General features: G+C 42.6%; 2 protein-coding genes across 9 annotated transcripts in view; one reads left to right on the plus strand and one right to left on the minus strand.

Moving 5' to 3' along the window:
- Window positions 1-20,356, minus strand: part of LOC147267934 (RNA-binding motif, single-stranded-interacting protein 2-like) — a 45,089-nt gene that overhangs the window by 14,255 nt on the left and 10,478 nt on the right. For all 6 annotated transcript variants that reach the window (XM_086199110.1, XM_086199108.1, XM_086199113.1 and 3 more), the window contains 3 exons: window positions 12,349-12,515; window positions 6,541-6,599; window positions 5,917-6,008 (listed from right to left, as the gene is read on the minus strand). In XM_086199110.1, coding sequence (XP_086055236.1) covers window positions 5,917-6,008; window positions 6,541-6,599; window positions 12,349-12,515 — 318 coding nt within the window. The remainder of the gene's footprint in view (window positions 1-5,916; window positions 6,009-6,540; window positions 6,600-12,348; window positions 12,516-20,356) is intronic.
- The window catches only part of LOC147267935 (low-density lipoprotein receptor-related protein 1-like), a 156,853-nt gene that overhangs the window by 13,284 nt on the left and 123,213 nt on the right, over window positions 1-20,356 (plus strand). The window lies entirely within an intron of this gene.

Raw genomic sequence — 20,356 nt, forward strand, 5'->3', positions numbered from 1 at the left:
TTATCTGACAGGATGTCAACAAATGAATCAGGATGATACAGCAATTTTTTTTATTATGCAGGAAGTAGATCAGGTTAGCTGTCCATTAAATATGATGGGTGCCTGTTTACAGCCTGTGATGCATCTCTCCCAGGTTGTGAACCAGGTCCTGTGTGAATGACAAAAGAAGGGTTGAACACGGGTCAAATATTCCTCGCCTGACCTTGGTCTCTGGTTTCATAGACAGGACTGTGAACCCCTGGGATAGCGGATTCAGACATCTAAATGCAATACAATCACCCTTTTTTGAGCTCTATCAATTCAAATGAACCTGAAACATGTAACACTGACGTAACACAGCACCTCCAAACACTTCATGAAACTCTCCAACGATTTTTCACATCTCAGTAATTTCTACATCGGCAGAGGTGTGACCTTCCATCCCATCAACCTGTAAAGCCTCCTAGCACATTAATGCTTCTCTGCATTACGTCAAGCATATTTTGCTATAAGAGCCACTACAGATATAAATGTATTTAAGCATTCAGGCGCCAGACCAATACAGTGAGACCCTGACTAATTTATCATGCGAGGCATGTGTCAGTGTCTTGACAATCCCAGTCTGTCTTTTTGAAAAATCCACTTGCACGCATTAATCAAACATGCAAATATGAATTTGTAAAGTCACGTTTTTCTGGTGGAGTCTTATCTAATTAAAAAAAAAAAATCCTGACAGCTGCGAGTAAATTAAAGGGGAATGATTATTTGCACTACCAATTTTTCAGACTTATTCTGTGTCACAGGCTTGAAAGTGAAACCTTGTGTGACTGTGCAGAAGCAGACAGGAAGCCAGGCATGAAGTTAAAGAGTTCACAGAGCAACAGGAGCCTGGCAACCAGGAGAAAAGAGGCAGGGCTAAAAAGAGGAAGGCAAAACACAGAGTTGAGGAAGGAGGATAGAGCAGAAGAGGGTGGGAGAAATGTGTCGCTTAAAATACGGATATTTTCTTCAGAGGGAGGAACTGACAGGATAGGAAGTGGTGGGTGTTCTGAGTAATTTGGGTAATGAAAGAGGAGGATGACACTAAAGAGCATTAAAGTAAAAGAGGATAGATAAATGTCTAGTAATTAACCAGCTCTTTTCTTACACCAAAATCTTTCATCTATTAATTTCCTTTTGCCCTTTTCTTCCTGATGATGCAAACTAGTCATTCCAATCATGCAGGATAGAAACTGACAGATGTGAGTGAAACTATCCCAGATCCAGATGACCGGTACACGTTCGCAACCACACGTGACAGAGATAACATGGTGGGCCCATTAATGTGGCTATGTAGAGACCACGAGGGTATTTACAGAGTTATTATTAAAGTGTCAACAATGATATTAAGCAGAGATTTGCTGCCTGTAAGAGGGGTCAAGATACATCTAATAGACGATAGATACTATGTTACAACAGAAAAATGGAATTATTTTAAGTTACAGTGGTCATTCAGGGTGCAGCACTACAGGAATATTATGTAACAGTAGACCGCTGCAGGAGGTCGCAGCCTGAGACAAAAAGAGTTCAAGGCTCTAAGGAATAAATAAACCCTCCCTCTCTTTCACATGGATTTACTTTTTATTGTCAGCTCAAACATCGGGGCAGCATGATGGCGAAGGGCTAGCGACAGGATACGACGCCATACATATTGTGATACACTACATAATCTGCTAAAAATTTAAAAACGGAGCTGAAAACACACCTCACTCTTTAATATGTACATCACATTATACTGGGAACCCCTAAGAAATATTGAGTTATTAAATACAACATTTCCATTCCAATTTATTACAACAATATTTGCAAAGTTGAACTGTTGTCCCCCATTCCTGAAGTTATGACAGATGGTCACTCAGTAAATTATTTTAACATGGTTGCTCTGGGTGGGTGTAAGACTGCCTTCCTTCCAGCTTGTACATCCACTTTTGTTCAGTTTTTCACTCTTGTTCACCTCTCCAACACTGCTATGCCCTCCTACTCTCATAGAGTTTAACTATTAATTAGGGGACATTTCTTGACTTCAGCTGCTTGCCACAATGCAGAGTGCACAAACAGGATTTCTGAATGAGCCCAAGCACCTTCTACTGCACTGCGCTCTGTTTAATGAAAAGTTTTATTGTTGTTAAACATGACACCGGTACGAACAGGTATATCTGTGAAAGGCAGGATATGCTGTTGGACACAGGCCAAGCACACATGAATGGCATCTGCCGAGGCCTCAGAGTGCATTTTTGTGCCAGGCCCAAGGTGAGCCTTGCGTGTTGGGGTGTGTCTGTGTGTTTGGCAAATTTGCCTGTCTGTCGAGCAGTGAATGTGAGCTGACGTCTGAGTTTGAATAGGGAGGTGCTGGGACATAAGGAGTGTTCTATTTTTAACTCTGCCATTGTTCCCATACGCACACAGTCCTCTAGACATGCAGCCAGGAGGCTGGGGTGACCTGTTCAGGGACTGAGCATACTCTGTGGACACTCAGTGAAAGGTGTGACTCATTTTGTTTGTGGAAAAACACTCCAACAGCCATGGTGATGAAGTGCAACTGCACTTGTTGGATTTTAAATTGATTTTTGACTATTGCCTGTTTCTTCTGACCTGATGTAACCCAGTGACAGAGCCAGCTGTGTATATTTAGACTTTTATAGTGGTTATCAACACCTCTGACTGAGCACATGCTGTCTGGGAGAGTCAAGTTTTGGTGTCGTGTTGCACTTGTCGGGTGTGGTGATACACAGGAGTGTGTGGCACTCTTGCGGGGAAGGTGCAGTGATCTCAGGGTTCAGTTGCACTGGACTGGTTCATATCAGCGGGCAGCGTGGATCTGTTACAGTTTTCCAGCGCTGAGCAGGGGGAGATCCTCGTGTTACATTGCAGTGGGTCTGTTTGGGTGCAGGACAAGGGGAGGGGGCAGGTACACTGGGGTGGAGTGTATTAAGTGCTGGTGTCAGCCCCAGGCCTGGGCCCAGACGATGGACAATGCCAGCCCATTGTGCCTGTCCCTTTGACAGTGAGTGTAGTGGCACCCTCCCCTGGGCTCCCTCAATGGGGAGCCTGAGAGCCAGAGGGATCAGCTTAATGGGCCGACAAGAGTTGCTTTGACTGCAGACACTTGGACAAAGAGCTCTGAACAAGCGCTACAACAGGAGCAGGTTAGCAACATACACAAGCACAGAGACAAGGGCGCAAGGGGAAATGAGAGAGAAGGTGGTGAGGAGGCCAATCAAAGAGGAAAATTAGGGCTGAAGCTTTAATGTGGCAGACACAGCCAGTGTGTATTTGAACTGTCCTCTAGAAACTACACTTGTAGGATGGATATGACAACCAGACTGGATCATAGTAAAACAGGGGCAGGTCAAACTTTACAATTCTACAATTTCATTTGTCAGACACCTTTGTACAAAGCAATGTACAACACAAGCAAGAATTTAGACTGGAAGGAAAGCCTTAGTAAGTACGACACAGCTCCCGATTACAGCAAAGGCTGAATTTTTACGCAGACTGAGGGTGTTTGGTGTTAGCCAGAACATTGTGCTTTTATCCTCTCAGGCAGTGATGGAGAGTGTCATCAGGTATGGGATGACGGAGTGGTTCGGCAATCTCTCCACACAGTCCAAATCTAAGCTGCAGAGCCTGATACGGACTGCTATGAAGGTGATAGGGAGGACTGAAAAGCTCTCCCTTCAGTCCATCTATGAGCTGTCCGTACCCAAGCAGGCACGTAGGGTATTGCAGGACCTGTCCCACATCCTTCAAAGAGATTATGAGCTCTTGCCTTCTAGCAGAAGGTACAGAATCCATCCATCCATTTTTTAACGCTTATCCTGTTAAGGGTCGTGGGGGGGCTGCAGCCTTTCCAAGCAGTCTTCGGGCGACAGGCGGGGTTCACCCAGGACAGGTCACCAGTCCATCGCAGGGCCAGGAGACAGACAATCATTCACACTCACAGTCAAACCTTCGGTTAATTTAGAGTATCAGTCAGCCTCGTCCTCTCTTGATGTCTTTGGACTGTGGGAGGAAGCTGGAGTACCAGAGAGAACCCACACAGGTACAGGGAGAACATGCAGACTCAAGGTCAAGGTCAAGGTCAAGGTAAACTTTATTGTTCACAAGGGACTCCACACAGAAAGATCCTGTGCCCGAGCCGGGGCTTGAACCTGGAACCTTCTTGCTGTGAAGCGACAGTACTGACTGTCTGCACCACTGTGCCGCCTGGTACAGAATCCCAAAATGCAAATTAAACTGCTTTAAATACTCTTTCGTACCCACCTCCATCAAGATTCTGAACTCTTACTAGACCTGTACTCTGAGGTATGGGAAATGTGCAATAACTTGGTGTTCTGTTTTTTGTTTTTATTCTTCTGCTTTAATCTTTCATTGGTTGTATCGTGTGTATGTAGCCTACATGTACGTCTTTTGCTGTCATTTGTATTTATTTTCTGCATTGTCTGGCACCGATTATGCAGTATGAACTTTGAGCCCATGACAAATTTCCCCTAGGGGACAATTAAATGTATTTTATTCTATTCTATCTATATTCTATTACATACAAACTGACACAAAAAGCTAGAGTATGGTTACACATAGCTGCACAACCTACACCGCATCCTACGTCGCAGCCTACGTCGCAGCCTATGTCGTAGCCTACATCGTAGCCTACGTCGTAACATGACATGCACCTCCCTGGAAATGTAACTACATGCTGCGTCGATGCAGAGTGTTACAGTTATGACAGATCCACTTCATACCACAACATTTCCACACCATCTGCTCCTCTGGTCAGAGCTCTTTTCAGTGTTAATATATCATAAATGTAACTGTTTTTCCACATTTATTAGCTCAAACTTCAAAACTATTTTTCTACGTTTCAGACCCTTTTGTAAGAAGTGTCAAAAAAATGCTCAACACAGCAGTGTTCAAAGTCTCAGCACCAAATAATGTCTCTGCAGCATTACCCAGCAAGACCAGTGCGGAAGCATAAATACTCTCCTATACCACAGCATAGGTTATTTGATTAGGAAATGCCATTGGTTCCAGGTAGAACCTACACATCCATATAAATCAAGCTTCACACCCAAAAATAGAGGCACAAGCATGTAGCTAAAATGGTGAAATTGCATGTCACTGGGGTTACTCTTCTGAAAGGCAGCCTTCTGCTCACTTTGTACCCTTTCTATTGGTCAGAGTGTATTTGTGGCCTCTTGAAGACCAATATCGTACTTCTGAAGTAACAAAGGTACCTTTTAGGGACTATTTTTCAAAAGCATACCGTTTTTGTCTCTTACCTTCATTTTTGAGTGAGTGTGCTAGAATTGAGCCATTAAACAAGTACATCAGTGACTGGTAAGTCCATCGCTCAACCAGGGGTATAGTGTCAGTTTGCGAACTGAAGAGCCTGCCTCATCTTTCCCAATTCAAATGCACAGATAGGGACCACTAACTGGAGTCATGCACATTCTTGTTGTACAGATTTGGATGAGTCTTTTTCAAAAAAGCAGGCACACAACGACAATCAAACTATTCGTGGTCGATGTCTGAACAATTGGTAGTCAAAGTAGCATTTGAAAGCTGCTAAGCCATCGTTAAGAGTCAGCAAAGACAGGAAACTGCTTCATTCACATTCTTCAACTTGCAAGTAAAATCTGGTTGAAGTGTTCATGATGAAACCGTCTGTGAATAGCAGGCCAGTTTACAATTAACAGTGTGCACAAATAGTCCATCCAGGCTGCACAAGCCAGGGGCTGGGATGGATGTCTGACGCTGCTGTGTGAATAAATCATCAGCAATCAGAAAACAATGGCTGGCTAGAAAATGTTGACTTATCATCCGAGCTTAAAAGCTACTGGTGATTTGTTTTGGGGAATAAGAGTTGTAGCTGATTGAGTTGATGAAAAGGAAACTTACTTTGGCCATCTGAGCCTGGACACCACTGGATTTCAGAGCTGTAACAGCTTTCTGTGCAGCTGCTGGACTGTCAAAGTCCACAAAGCCGTAGCCTGTAAAAAAAGAAGACAATGTCTGTGACATTGCTTTTTTTGAGAAACTATTTGTTTTCTTGCTTAGTCATACTTTTGTCCATTCAATATGAAGCTGAGGCACGGTAATAGGTGACTTAGCTTAGCATAAATACTGAAAGCAGGGGAAGCACCTAAGCTCAATTGGATTTTTTTCTTTAACATATTAAACGATAGAGATGTTCATGAATGAGCTTCAGAAGGGCTGGTGGATAGAGTTTTACCAGCAAACTTTACCTCCTGAGTCTGCTCTTCAGGCCAATCTAAGCTAGCAGCTATAGCTTCCTATGTAGCGTGCAGATGTAACGATGGCCAGTAGGTGGTGCTGTGCAGTGAGTAAACCTCACTCCCCAACATCTTACGCACATGGTATTTAGCGGTCTGGCTATTGCGCTCACCTCCTATGCCAATGCTACAGGATTGGAATCCAGTGTCAGACGGCAGATGCATAGACATGAGAAGTGAAAGCAACAGGCATGCTACCAATTGTCAGTGTAAGCATGACAATACTCACCTTTACATTTGTTGGTGGTTTTATCCAAGATGGCCTTGGTTGACACAATCTTGCCATATCTTTGAGAATGGACAAAAGAGAACATGATCAGATCAGACAGATGAGGTAACTGTAGAGCAATGAGAGGAATCTGCTCCAACCACATGCGTACGAATCCAGACAAACTTCCTGTGACTGCATGACTGATGGTGTAAACATGATAATCCAAGCCATTCAATTGTGTTCTTTTCATGCCATCTTGAGTGTCACAGAAATCTTTGGCTGCCTCCACCCTTTCGTCTTTGTCTGCTGGTGGAGGTTGTACAGTAAGTCTGTTCCCTAGTGGTGTTTTCAACAGACAGGAGACAGCACCCCAGGGCCAAAAACAAATTGTTCCAGGTCTGTCTTTTTACCAGACACGGAGAAGCACACAAACCTACACCTCACTCCTGAAAGCAGCTCTGCTCTCAGGTATTTGAAGTGTTGTCACTAGCAATATCTAAGGCAGCAAATAGAAACTAGGACTTTCAAGTGAACTCACTGTTGACTTTTTAACAATCTTAGTTATTTGTTGAATGAAATATAAGCTTGTGTCTTGCGCTAACCTGTGATTTCAGTCTTAAGTCACACACAGAAGAACATGATCAGAGACATTGTAAAGAGGGGGATTAATCAAACAACCATGGCTTAAAGCATGTGCAGTGTTGCGTGAGATGTGGAGGTTAATAAAATGCAGTGTTAAGAGACGGTGCATCAGCACTACAGTATAATAGACTTGCCCTTGTCTGGTGAATTTAGCCAGTGAGGGAGGCTGGCCTTCCTGTGTTTGGGCGACATGGCGTCTGGGTGGAATGTAACCTGATGCTTCACTCCTCTGGTTCGCCTTCCTTCCCACCACATCCCTCTCTCTGTTTTTCCACCCTCACACTGCAGCACACCGCTGGGTCCTACACGCCTGCCTCATTTCAGTGGACATTTGCCCAGATGACTCACATCTGACTAGACATTCACAGCAGAGAAGCTCGTCTCTACCGACACCTCGGTCCGGAGTGTTCATGGTATATAATGTTTCTCACTCACACTTTTACAGACACAAATTCTAATTCCCAACTTACACAAAACAGGTTTGTAAAAATACTATGCTGCATGTGTCTTTGGAGAGACCAACTATATCTACGACATTAAAAAAAATTTTAATGTCCGCTATTCCTTCCCCCTTATTGAAAATTCCTGAATACCCAAATGTGTAAATATATATTTCATTTCACCTATTTAACCGCTGTTCATTAACTGAACTGAACTTAAGACTCAACCATTAATACAAAAAATGAATGAAAATGCAACATGGCCTGCTACAATTTCCAAAATCACAGGAGGTGCAGTATTTGCTGAAAATAGCATTCTAAATCAAGTACTGGGACGAGGCAGAGATATCCCAGCATGTAAATTCTACAACTTAAAATAAGTGCGATTGGATGGGGATTTTCCCCAAACGGTTCAGCCCAAGGAGACAGCATACTTGTATTTGCTGAATTCTGGACCAGAAAGTGGCTTAGAAAATATTTTGGTGATGTAAGAAATCGCGCTTGTATTCCTGCTTCTTCAAACAGATTTTCAATCACAGTTTAAACATCAGGTGTCAAACGCTGCGCGTCCATCATCCTACACAGTGAAGGTCAAACATTCAACAATGGGAAAAAAAGAAGAGGAACTTCTTTTTTTTTTACTTTTTGTTTCAAACATATTTGCAGTACACCCTGATTTTATTAGTCATGGTGAGTTATAATTACATGACACAAAGACGAGAAACACTAGAAATGATATCCTCTCACTGTCAGCATAAATAATTCATCATCCATCACCACAGAGTCAGCTGACCTTGGCAAAGGTTTGTTTGTAGTTTCCCACTGTCATGCAACAGCTGCAAAGCTGATATTATGCATGACTACAAACACCAGCTTAATATAATTGACCCCATTCAAGTCAAATTGAAATTCTATAATCCATTAGCCGTTTCTCTGTCGTCTCTCTAAGCTCTTGAAAATAACCCAGCCGTTTTAGTTGAACGTCTTCTTAAATTGTGAAGTGAGACTGACTTGGAAACTCATTTGAAAGTGTATGTAAGAACACAACTATTAAAAGAAAAGAACTTAGTGTTTTTGGAATGCCTTGAGCCTTTTAAGCAATATTTCCCTTCTGAGTCCAGCTTCTCTGTCATGTTTTATTGTTTTCCACGGCTTTGTGAACTCACCTGACTCCCCTCCTCACTTGCAGCCAACCTGCTCAACCAGCACCGTATCTCCTCTTATCCTCATGCGCCTGATACAAGTGTTTCCTTTCGTCCAGGATTGCTTGCTCACCTCGTGCCTCTTCGCACGCTCACGCCACTCAAGTCAAACGACCCGGCTCACCACCAGCTCGTCTCTCCACTGCAACAGAGCCCTCGCCACCTCTCCATGACGCCAAGCTCAGTCTTAAATCAACATTAGGTTTGCAATAAAAAGAAGCAAAAAAAATAATAAAAACAAACTTCTACCTACATTCTGACTTCAATCTGATGAGAATTTACAAGCTCAACACAAACAGATGATCTTAAAATATGTATCTTCTCTAATGTTCCAACTAAATATGACTCTTTTGTTCCTAATTTTCTTGATCAAAATAAGTAACATAAAAATCTACTGTTGGACACTTGAGTTGAACGTTCCCGAGAGGAATATTCTTTCGGGACCATTTTTTCATTCATATAAGATGTAATCAGCGGATTTGAAGCACTTGAGTGACTTGGTTTGTAGCCATCAGTCTGGCGATGACTGATTTTCCTGAATGCTATATTAAGAAACGAGTTCGTCGAAGCCAAGTTTTCTTCACGTGAGCTGGCTCTACAAACTCCATAGTGCCAGTGAGGGATAATTAGCATCACCATGATGAATGCTGGATATTTCCAAAAAAAATTATGGTAATGAGAGACGCTGTTAAAAGCAAGAGAAGGATGCTGGCTACACATTGCAGATGGTGTAAGTTTTTCAGTTCAACTGATGTATTGATTTGATCCTGGATGTTTTTTTGCAACATGTCTGCTGCGCGTTTTAGTGCTCTTCAACATTTAAGCACACGTTAATATTATCATCAATAACTGCATCTAGGTTTGACTGGCTTATAATGAAGGATTTCTGTCCAAATCCAACTGAAATGCATTTATTGAGTGGATATTATTTGTGACAAATGGTCTAATTTTTTTACATTCCCCCTGCTGAGCACCTACACACTCATGGAGAATCCAGTCGGAGTAAAGCAGCCGATCACTTCTGCCTCTAGAACGAAATGACTGACAGCAAAAGGGCAGAGCTTCTTGCAGTTGATTTCAATCCGAAACTCACAACATAACCTGGTCTGGGGCAGGTTACCATGGCAATCTAGCCAGGTAATAACAGAGCCGGATCGTATCAGGAACAACTCTATTCACTCAACATACCTCTCTTACCCATTCATCTTACTTCCTAGTCCCCCGGTTTCGACCTCATACCGACACACCGAAAAAAACCATAACACTGATCTCTTTCCATTTGAGGCACGGCAAAGAAAAACAAAAGCCGTGTTTCATGTTTTCATGTTTCCTCTGGAGGTGACACCAGACGAGTTCAAAGGTCTGAGAGCAGTGATTGTACGACCCTCCCCTTACCTCAGCCCCTCCGGCAGCAGCCCACAACTCTGCCGGGGCCACAGGGACTTAAAAGACAGTTATGACCCATATACAGCTGCCTGACATTCTTTCCCAGCAGGCTGTACTACTCTTTTCCCACTCATTCAAGTTTCCCCTTCAAAAGTAGCCCTCCCACTCGCATCCGTCCTCTCTCCACCTCTCTAGCTTACCACAATGACTTCTCTGTCAGTCTCCTGCTTTTACTCTCTAGTTCCTGTGTTTCACATACCAACCACAGATGGAGGATTTTCTTTGATTGCTTCGGCCTTTGACAGCGTATTATGTGCCCAACTGCACTCATGAGCATGATTTTTACACATTGTTACCGGGATAAAAAAATAATGAGGAGGGGCCTCAGTAGGATCAAATCAGGGTGTTCATGCAGGTGCGATGTGACTGTGAGTGACGTCACGGGTTGCATTCACAGTTAAAAAATGGTTTAAATATTTGTTCACAAAACCACCTCTGTGACAAAGTGCTGCTTTGAACTGAGGCATCTGAACCAGTCTGGATGCTTAATTATTGGATTTCATCCTAAGTGTGTGTGTGTTTGTAAATGCGGGTTTATTACTGTAGAGGACAGGCTGCTTGACTGAGGACACTGGACGTCGACGCACAGCAGGATCACAACCGATTCTTTAGAGCTGGCGTGTTATCAAAAGTCACACTACGCAGCAGCTGTATGCAACAAGGGGTCTTCTGACGTCACACAAGTGGGTTTACTTTAGTTTAGAGTTGTTGATTCAGATCCAGCCCGACTATAACTGGAAGGTTACATCAGGACATGAGTAGGCAAGGCGCTGCACCCCTCTCTGGCCTCATCTCTCCTTTACCCCCATCTCCTCCTTTTCCTGACTTTCTGCACATATTTCTTCCGCCCTGCCTTTCTCTCTGAGCCTCTACCTTTTGCTGGGCACTCTCTTGATATCCTGTAATTTTTTTTAGATTTAATGAAACTGACTATAGTTGCTCTGATCCGGCGTCTTTAGCCCTTCGTTCCCGCTCCTTTTCCTAATGTGATGACCTTAAATAATTCAATTTCATGTGAGCAACAGATGAAAAGCACGGCTTCATACAAAACAGATGTTATCTGCTCACAAGATGAGCTCCTACATGATTTTCTCCAAATTTAGCATCAAAGATAACTATCCAAGCAAGACAATTGCTTCCATTTTTAACGGGTATGTGCTGCCAGCTATAATTAGGCTATACTTCAACATACAGGGATAATGCAGGGATACAGGGGGAAAATGACAGATTGTTGAAGTCACTATCTCTTAGGGCTTTAACAATGCTGAAAGACACTAGATTCCTGAAAAACATTCATGCTAATTTTTTTCATTGAAGTTTTGGTCCCTTAACACACAGATGAGGGCATGAGATGATTGTCAGGTAGGTGTGAAAATCTAACAATGATCAGAAATATCGTCTCTTAGCCACAGTTCTAGCTCAGGATGAATAGAGGAATTTGAGGAGGAGTTCACCTTTGTTTTGATGCGATAACTAATTAAAACTGGAACATAGCCTAGGCCTATCTTCACAAAGTATCACCATTTATGGTCTCAACACCTCGGGTCAAGTCCTCAATGCAGCATGAAGTTCCTGTTGAAAACTGAAGTCCCATTGAGAATGAAATGGATGATAAAGCTCTGGTGTGTGGCAGAGCCAGTTCAGTTGTTTCTTCCTGCATCTAAGCTTACGTTAAGCTAAGCTAAGCTAATTGATTCCTGACTCCAAATGTACACACACAAAAGTGATACTGATCCTCTCATCTCATCCTCTCTTGGCAAGACAACATGCATTCTACCAGCACATGTCCTGAAAAACGCTGGGCCTCATGATGTAGAACAGGCTATGGAAATATCCAGATACAGCAGGATATCGAGGTACCAAGGAATCCTGAGGGAATGATTAACAATACTGTACAAATACAGACACTCCTCTTTCTCAGAATCCGAATTCAAGCCCATGGTATAGGATTCATTTTTGCCTATTTTTTGGTTCATTTTTACTATGATACCAGCATGACATACACTTTATACCCAAGTGAACCAACAGACACCACCAAAGCCTAATGAGGAGCCACTAGTTTTTGTTTTGATCAAAATTGTCAGTCTCAAACTCACGGTTGGCAGAGCTTGACCAGGTCCTGGTCTGTAGTCCCCGGATGAAGGCCACGGATATACAGGTTCGTTTTGCTCAGCTGTTCCCCTCCTCCACCGCTGCTGTTGCTGCTACTGTTGGTGTTGGGACTGGGCGGCGCCATCTGGTGGCCGGAGGACACATAGGCCTGCTGTGATGAGAAAGAAATATCAGAACTCAATTCCTGGGATACTTTCTGTCTGCCCAAACACAAGTCTGTGTGACATAAACTTCACCACCAGAGGGTGTGTATGTAGTCAACCAAATGCAGGAAACTGGATATGATCTAAAACTACAAACATGTCAGTCATCTAAAGGGGCATTTAAGACAGCAGGGTTTGTTTTTGTTTTGTCTGCTATGTCTCTTTTTAGACACCAGACATCTGCCTTGTGGCAGATGTAAATAAATAAATAAAAACTTATTTTGGCTATGTTGAAATAGATCTGCCCCCAAATGCAATGGTCTTCCTTGTGCCATCCTACACCACCAGGTTTTGCTGGAGTTTGCCAGTAGTTTTGGTAATCCTACTGGCAGATGAGTGAAAAAATATCCAACTTGGTGGAGGTGGCTAATTTACTGTGTTAGAACAGTAAAAAAAGTATAATTTACAAAAAGAATAAAACAAAAACAAGTAAATCAAAAAATGGGTAAATGGTGAATAATAATAACCAGCCATGAACAGTCCTTCGCACAGACAGCAAACAAAAGAAGAATTGTAAATCGACACCACATAACAAATCCATCCATCCATCCATTTTCTTCCATTTGTTCCTGTTCAGGGTCGCTGGGGGCTGGAGCCTATCCCAGCAGCTTTCAGGCGAGAGGCAGGGTTCACCCTGGACAGGTCACCAGTCCATCACAGGACCAACACATAGAGACAGACAACCATTCACACTCACAGTCACACCTACAGTCAATTTAGAGTATCAATCAGCCTCGTCCCCTCTTGATGTCTTTGGACTGTGGGAGGAAGCTGGAGTACCAGAGAGAACCCACACAGGAACAGGGAGAACATGGAGACTCACACAGAAAGATCCCATGCCCGAGCTCAGGCTCAGAGGTCCAGTGGCCATCAAGCAACTGAGGGGTCGCTGGTTCAATCCTCACTTCCCCCAGTGACCATGTCAAAGTGTCCTTGAGCAAGATACGGAATCCCTAATTGCCCCTGATGGCCCTGCGATGGACTGGTGACCCGTCCAGGGTGAACCCCGCCTCTCAACCAATGTCAGCTGGGATAGGCTACACCCCCCTCCCCGTGACCCTTAACGGATAAGCGGTATAGAAAATGGATGGATGGATGGATGGATAAAAGTTCAGTTCCACTAACTTCAAGTCCACACTAGTAGAAATTCAGCTAGCAGCAGAGCGCAGGGAAAAAAAATAGCAACATAATTTGTACGTACATTAAATCAACAACACATATTCAATCCTATGAAGATCTGTAAGACTCATTTTTGTTTTAAAGCCATGAAAAATGAAAAAATATTGCATCATGTTAGAATTTATTTTTCTTAAATTGCCTTTTGTACACTTCATTTCCTGAATATGTGACTACCACTGTTATTTTCAAATATTATATATAATATGAAAAACCAAAAGTGTATTTAAAGAGGATGGGAAATTAAAAAGTAATGCTACATGAGACAGATGATTATGTGGGCGCTGTGCTGTGAAAAATGATATCATACAGCCCTCATGTCGACACTCACCAATAATGCTTTCTGAGGGGAATGTGGGGCCTCTTGGCTGCCTGCTCCATATAGGGAAACGGGGCCTCTTATGCTTTCTCCACGTTGGCTAACTCCTTTTTTCACTTTTGGAACCACAAAAAATATCTTGCGGTGCATACCAAAACCAAAGACTGGAAGAGCTAAGACCAACATTTAGGTAGTCTGACAGAGCGTAATTAAATAATAAGAGCCTGTTTCAGACGGCAACTCTTTCCCTGATTTGAGTGCTTCTTATAAAAGCAGGTATTTGAGAGATGAATACCAAAATCCTTCTGATGTTACTTTTAAATACCAGATAATGAGTGCCGAGAAGAACAAAGGTCAGTCCAGTCCACATCGTCCATTCATCAAAACAAAGCGGAGACAAGGAGAAGCCAAAGAGATGGATAGCAACTGCACGCCAGATGACAATACATAATAACATTCTCATGTTGTGACCATTTATGATGCATTCCTGCTGCTACAACACTTACACCACAACTGAAACTCCTCTCCATGTCTTGGATTGTTTTGTTCAGCCCACAAGAACTAGGAGCCAGTGAATGCTGCATAATAGTTGTAAACTATGGCCGCTGACAGGTCAATGAGTCACTAGGAACGTGAAAGGATATTACGCAACCACCAGTGCATCATCTCATCTCACTATGGAGGGGAGCCTCTCCTGGGAGAAATCAAACTAAAAGTTGTGTAACCATGCAAGTGAAATCTATTTTAATGGAATGAACATTTCATCATCACTTTGCCTGTCAAGGACCTGTGAAAAAAAAAAGGTCCTGTCTTTCCAGGAATAGATCTCTTGGCTGTTTTCCAAATAAGACTGAGGCAATAAATAGCTCGAGCGCAGAACAGACTCACCAGGACTGGTAAAAAACACTTTTAGCACTTTCATTTAACAGCCATATGTTTTGATTCAATGTTCCAGATGAAAGGAATAAGAACAAATATGCTTTCGAACTGCTCTATGCTCTCCCAGCGGGGTGCAGTTGGCTGGTGTCTCCTCTGAGAGAGCGATTGGACGGAGGTGACAGGGGGACAATGGGTTTATTTTAGGAGAGATGAATAGGTCACTGATTAGACTGGTGGTGTTTAGCGAAAGCCCAGCAGGGAGACACAGTCACACCAGGACCACCAGCAACATCAACCAGTCACGCTAATTAGACGCCATCCATAATGCCCCTCTGACACACCACCTCTATTTTACCAGCAGCATGGCAGCAGATTCCATAAAAACACACTTATATTTCTAATCTTCACTCCATCTACTGCTGAGGTGAGCTGATACACATCAGCCAGCAGGGATGCTCCGCTTGCTCTGAGTAAATAGAGGTGTGGGCCATCTTTGTATATTTTATTTCACAGATATTTACATTAGGTCACATGTAAAAAGACAACAGCATGAACACACACGCGCACGCATTCAAGGCTTTTTCAGTAACGCCAAGGTTGTGTTTTCATTACCATTTTTTAGAAAGTGAAACCTGTTGGGGGGGGGGGGGTGTATGGGCCAAGGAAGAAACCATCAAATCTTGGTAGATCTGGATATTTTCATATATTTCTCAGGAAATGTTACATGGACCTTGGCGGAGCACCCTGCTAAGGTTGGGGTTTTCACCCTCGTCTGTAGGCTTGCTTGTTTATGTGTCTGTCAGCAGGATTTGAGGCAGATCTCACAAAAAAAAAAAAAAAAAATTGGCAGACTGGTGGAGTTATGGTCTGGTGAAAGTTAATTATTCAACATTGCTTTTGTCAGATTAAGAAACCTTTCTTTAATTCTTAAAATAAAGGACAACTACATTACATTTTACATATTTTCGGATGTGAAAAAATGACGGCTTTTTGCAAAAAAAATAAAAAAATAAAAAATAGTTACCCAAAAGAACTACCACCTCCATGACTCTTGCACATGGGGGCTGTATCCACTGATGGTACGACGAGAGGACCAAATATTCCTCGGCTTTTCATCCATGACAAAAATATGCATAATAAATGTGCATGTTGCCATGGCGACTACTTGTTTTGTTTAATAACCTCTACTTCTTCAGCTATGTTACGTTGCCTATACCACCGTCCCCAGTTTATCTGTTATGACTACTTAATGGAAACTCACCTAATGCACATTCTTTTCCTTCTTCAAAAACTTTTGAAAGATTTGCCTCATACAGAGACGGAAAACAGGCTCCTGCCTCCATCATTCTGTGTCTATACCCGTGCAGTGATAGGAATGTGTATTTGGCAATGCCGTTTCTATCATAACAACTACGACCTCGTTTGATCTCTCAAATTCAGCTCTCAAGGTACCGTGGTTGGGGCAGATGAAGAAGAGGAGAGTGAAACTGTAGATATGGTGGTATTGCAACCATCTTGTTCTACAGTGCTTGAAAAAGTTCTTACCACAAAAAAATGTGATAAAAGTATGGTAAATCTGATGAAGTACAACTTCTCAAAGAAGGTGCTCGTAAATTATTTACCTCAACCAAGTAATCCTATATGTATTCTGTTTACTTGGATTAAAGCGCTGGCCATGTACTTGTTCCTGAACTTTTCTGGACTAAACGTGCTTATATGGAAGGGTCTCGCCAGTACAAATCAAGCCTGCGAGAGTTTATCTGTCGTGTCACAGCGGAGGTTGTGATGAATGAGGTTTGGGAGGCAGTTAATTTGTGAATGAAAGAAGAGGACAGCAGAGACCTATAATCTCCTTCACACACTCTTTACCGGACTGCCAAGTTCCAGTCAAGCTCCAGACGGTACCAGGAGCACATCATTGCACCCCTTAAATCACCCGTCTGCAGCCACACTAACTTTTACACGCATGCACACACATAGACGCACGCGCACACTGATGATGTATGGTTGACTCAAAAAAAATTATAAAATAAAATCGACACAGATCTGGAGTTTGGAAGGATTTTTGTAATCTGAGCTAATAACCAAACCTGTTGTTAAAGTACAGCTATTGATTAGAGAAAACAGACTCCTAGGTAATGTTCGAACAGGCTCACTCGCCCTCATTTCAAGTGTTATAAACTTGAAAGCTCTAAAGTCCTTGTACTACATCCATCAGCTTGCTCTACTTTGTCCTTCAGTCAGCCATCCCAGAATTCAAGACCTCGTTCACACCTATAGGTCCATTCATCAAACTGCCCAGAAATTGTAAACAAGAAGTTATGAGGTTATAAACGTTGATTGATTATTAGTCAATCATTTAGAGGCTAAAAAGACCGCAATGCCATCATTATTTCTACCTGGACTATACATACTCATACTGGTTATTGACTGGATGGCATCGGGAGACTTGGATTGCATACGTAGAAGACAGGAGGCATGAATAATGTAACAAGGTGGTTATTTCCAGGAAGCTCCCATCAGATCTGACCTCAACCTCTGACAAACAAAGAGCAAGATTAAGAGACGGTTAACTATTACATATAAAGAAAATACTAGATCAGCATTCACCAACAAAGGAAGATTTTGAACCCATTAACCATGAAACTGATGCATAACATAACTGGCTTCCTGTTAGAGGTATGGCCGGTGTTCACCTGGGAGAAGAACCAGTTTGATTCCTGCTTTCACACCGACCTCAACACGCAGAGAAAAATGTTAATCTTTTTCAGTTCAACCGGACTCAGCAAGGCTGGTGTGAACTCTGCTTGTAAAGTAAAGCAGTCGAGACTTAACAATGCTTGCCTGAGGAAAACACACAACTACAGACTCCTGAAAAATTAGCTCATTGGCAGTAATGAGAGTTGAGGAAAGTATCTGCAGTTGATAATGTGAAGGAGACCAACAGCAAACGTGTGAAAGAGTGAATGGAAGTTGGAAATAGGAGTGTTCATGACAGTTGATTGGGAATTTTCTGATCTGAATTATCTCCTTCTTCTACCATGAGCATGGAACCAAGTGGAGCAAGAGGAAAGTGGTTTTGTTTTGGGTTTGTTTGTTTTTTTTTGGGGGGGGGGGTGTAACAGGAGGAGTTGCATAATTTAAAATGTTCCTGTTCTTACTGTTTTGCCAGTGGTGTGGTGTTTGTAATAAACCACTGTAGATCAGATACTTGTGTCGTCACACGAATTGATGTGACGCTCCTCCTCCTCTGCTGGACTTCTGCTGATTACTAGCAAAGACTCCAAAGTTCGTTTCAAAAACTTTACCTAAATCCATTTCCTGTATCTTTCTATAAACTTACATCGATAGTCGTCTGTATCAGTCAGCTTTAAGCTCTTGAAGTATTAAAATTGTACATCATTTGACACTAAATAAGCACTCAGGAGGAATCCAAAACACTCGCTGGTGTGGTAAAATTCCATTTGTTTCAACATCCAATCCTCTTATTTAGTTTCACTCCACCTCTGTTTTCATCTTCCTCTCTTCCTGTGGGGCTTCTCAACGTGACCCCTGTTTGACCTGGTGAATTCCGTGGATTTCCTGACTGCAGTGTGTGTGTGTGTGTGTGTGTGTGTGTATGTGAGAGAGAGAGAGAGAGAGAGAGTGTGAGTGTGTGGTGGTCTTCCCGCCATCCAATGTCTGGATGGTGTTATTCTCAGGCAGGAAAGAGCCGTGACTGTCTGACCATCTGAATTATATGCTTATATGCTGATGCACAGATTTATGGTCAGGCTGAATGACAGTGCAGATTTGTACAACTGTACCACCAACAGCATTCAATATCCAACAAGGAAAATGAGTCACTCATTGGATGAAACCTGGAAAATTTCTTGTTTGTGTGATGTTGCTTACCAAAAAAAAAAAAGAGAAGGTACTTGAATGTGGGGCAAATGAGTAGAGGGTAATCGTTTCATGGTAGGGGAGGGCTCAGGGAGGATTGCGGCCGTCCTGCGACTGCGCCCATCCTCAAATGGCTGAATTTTAAGGATGTTGCATCATTTATTCCAAAATGTCCAGGATTCTTAAAATCTTGCCTTTCACTGGGTCCTCCTTTCACCCGCACTCCCATGAGCTCATAATGTCACAGGGAAGCCATCACTGATGGTGACGCAAGTAGCGTGGACATAATTAGACATTGACTGTCGTAATCTCAGAAAAATGAGAAAATGTGGCACTTATCTTACAATGCTGACATTTTTAAACTTTTGATTGTTCAGATTTTTTTTTAACATTACACATGAAAAACTTGGTGACTTCAGTAAAAGAGGAAAACTTTGATTCCAGCAAATCTAGTAAAGGAGAAACTACGGTGCCTCCAGTTCAATCGTTTATTTCAGTTGTGCATTTATTAGCTCAAACTCCTTTTTGCTGTTTAAACCACAACTGCTGGAAGTTCAGGTAAAAACGCAACACAGTGAGATTAGCCCCACCCCCAGCTACCGTTTCAAAGTTGTTAGCACGATGCAGCCCGACCAGTGCAGAGGAATAAATACACACCATAAAGTGTACATAACACACCAATATAAATCAACTTTCACTGTCCATCAGCTTTACTGTCACTGGATTTTTCCAGTGTCTTTCCTCAAATAAGAGGAAAGAGTGTTTCCTTTAGCCTCTGGACGACCTGACATGGGAGGACCAAGGAAGTGTCTCCAGTGCATCAGTCAGCTGCAGGATGGTGGAAGACAGGAAATCCTCTGTGTCTGCTCCTGATCTTATCACACTGCCATTTGTGTAAGGAGCTCTGCATTCCAAACAGGTGACAGGGACACTGAACTCATGTCCAGACTCGCTCCTCAATCCTGCTTCCTGTCTTTCTAGACTGGAGCTACAATACTACGATGTAAATGACCCCACCATTATGATGCTTTGCGCAAAGTCGGCATGAAGCCAGTTTGTGATTGGATAGGATGTTGATGTTCCATAATCAGAGGTGCGATGTGTCCCAGCTTGATCCCGCCATGTCCGGCTGCACCGTGTTCCACATCCTCCGTTTGAGGACACACACTTGCTCTATGTATTCTGATATTGATAAACCAATAAACTAAAGCTGAAGCTGCGACACACTTGAATGACAGCATTATGAGGAAGAAACGTATAAATAAAAGTAAGAAGGGAAAAATAAATTTGGGGATAAGCAAAGTATCAATAAAAATGCATTTATTTAAAAACAAATCAATAAATATAACATACAGACAATAATAAATGAATATATTTAAACGCAAGTGAGTAATACAGAGCCAGCCCAGTGGAATCATGTAGCATGACATCTCCCTCAATTCTAGCTGTCTTTTCTACACTGCTGTGGATTTGGCGCTATCACTTCCTGCATTGTCGGATTAACAAGGGAACATGTTCAGCCCTCATTCAGTG

Source organism: Aulostomus chinensis, chromosome 3, assembly GCF_037954235.1.
Source record: "Aulostomus chinensis isolate RoL2024-O1b breed Wild chromosome 3, RoL_Achi_v1.0, whole genome shotgun sequence".
Classification (NCBI taxonomy): domain Eukaryota; kingdom Metazoa; phylum Chordata; class Actinopteri; order Syngnathiformes; family Aulostomidae; genus Aulostomus; species Aulostomus chinensis.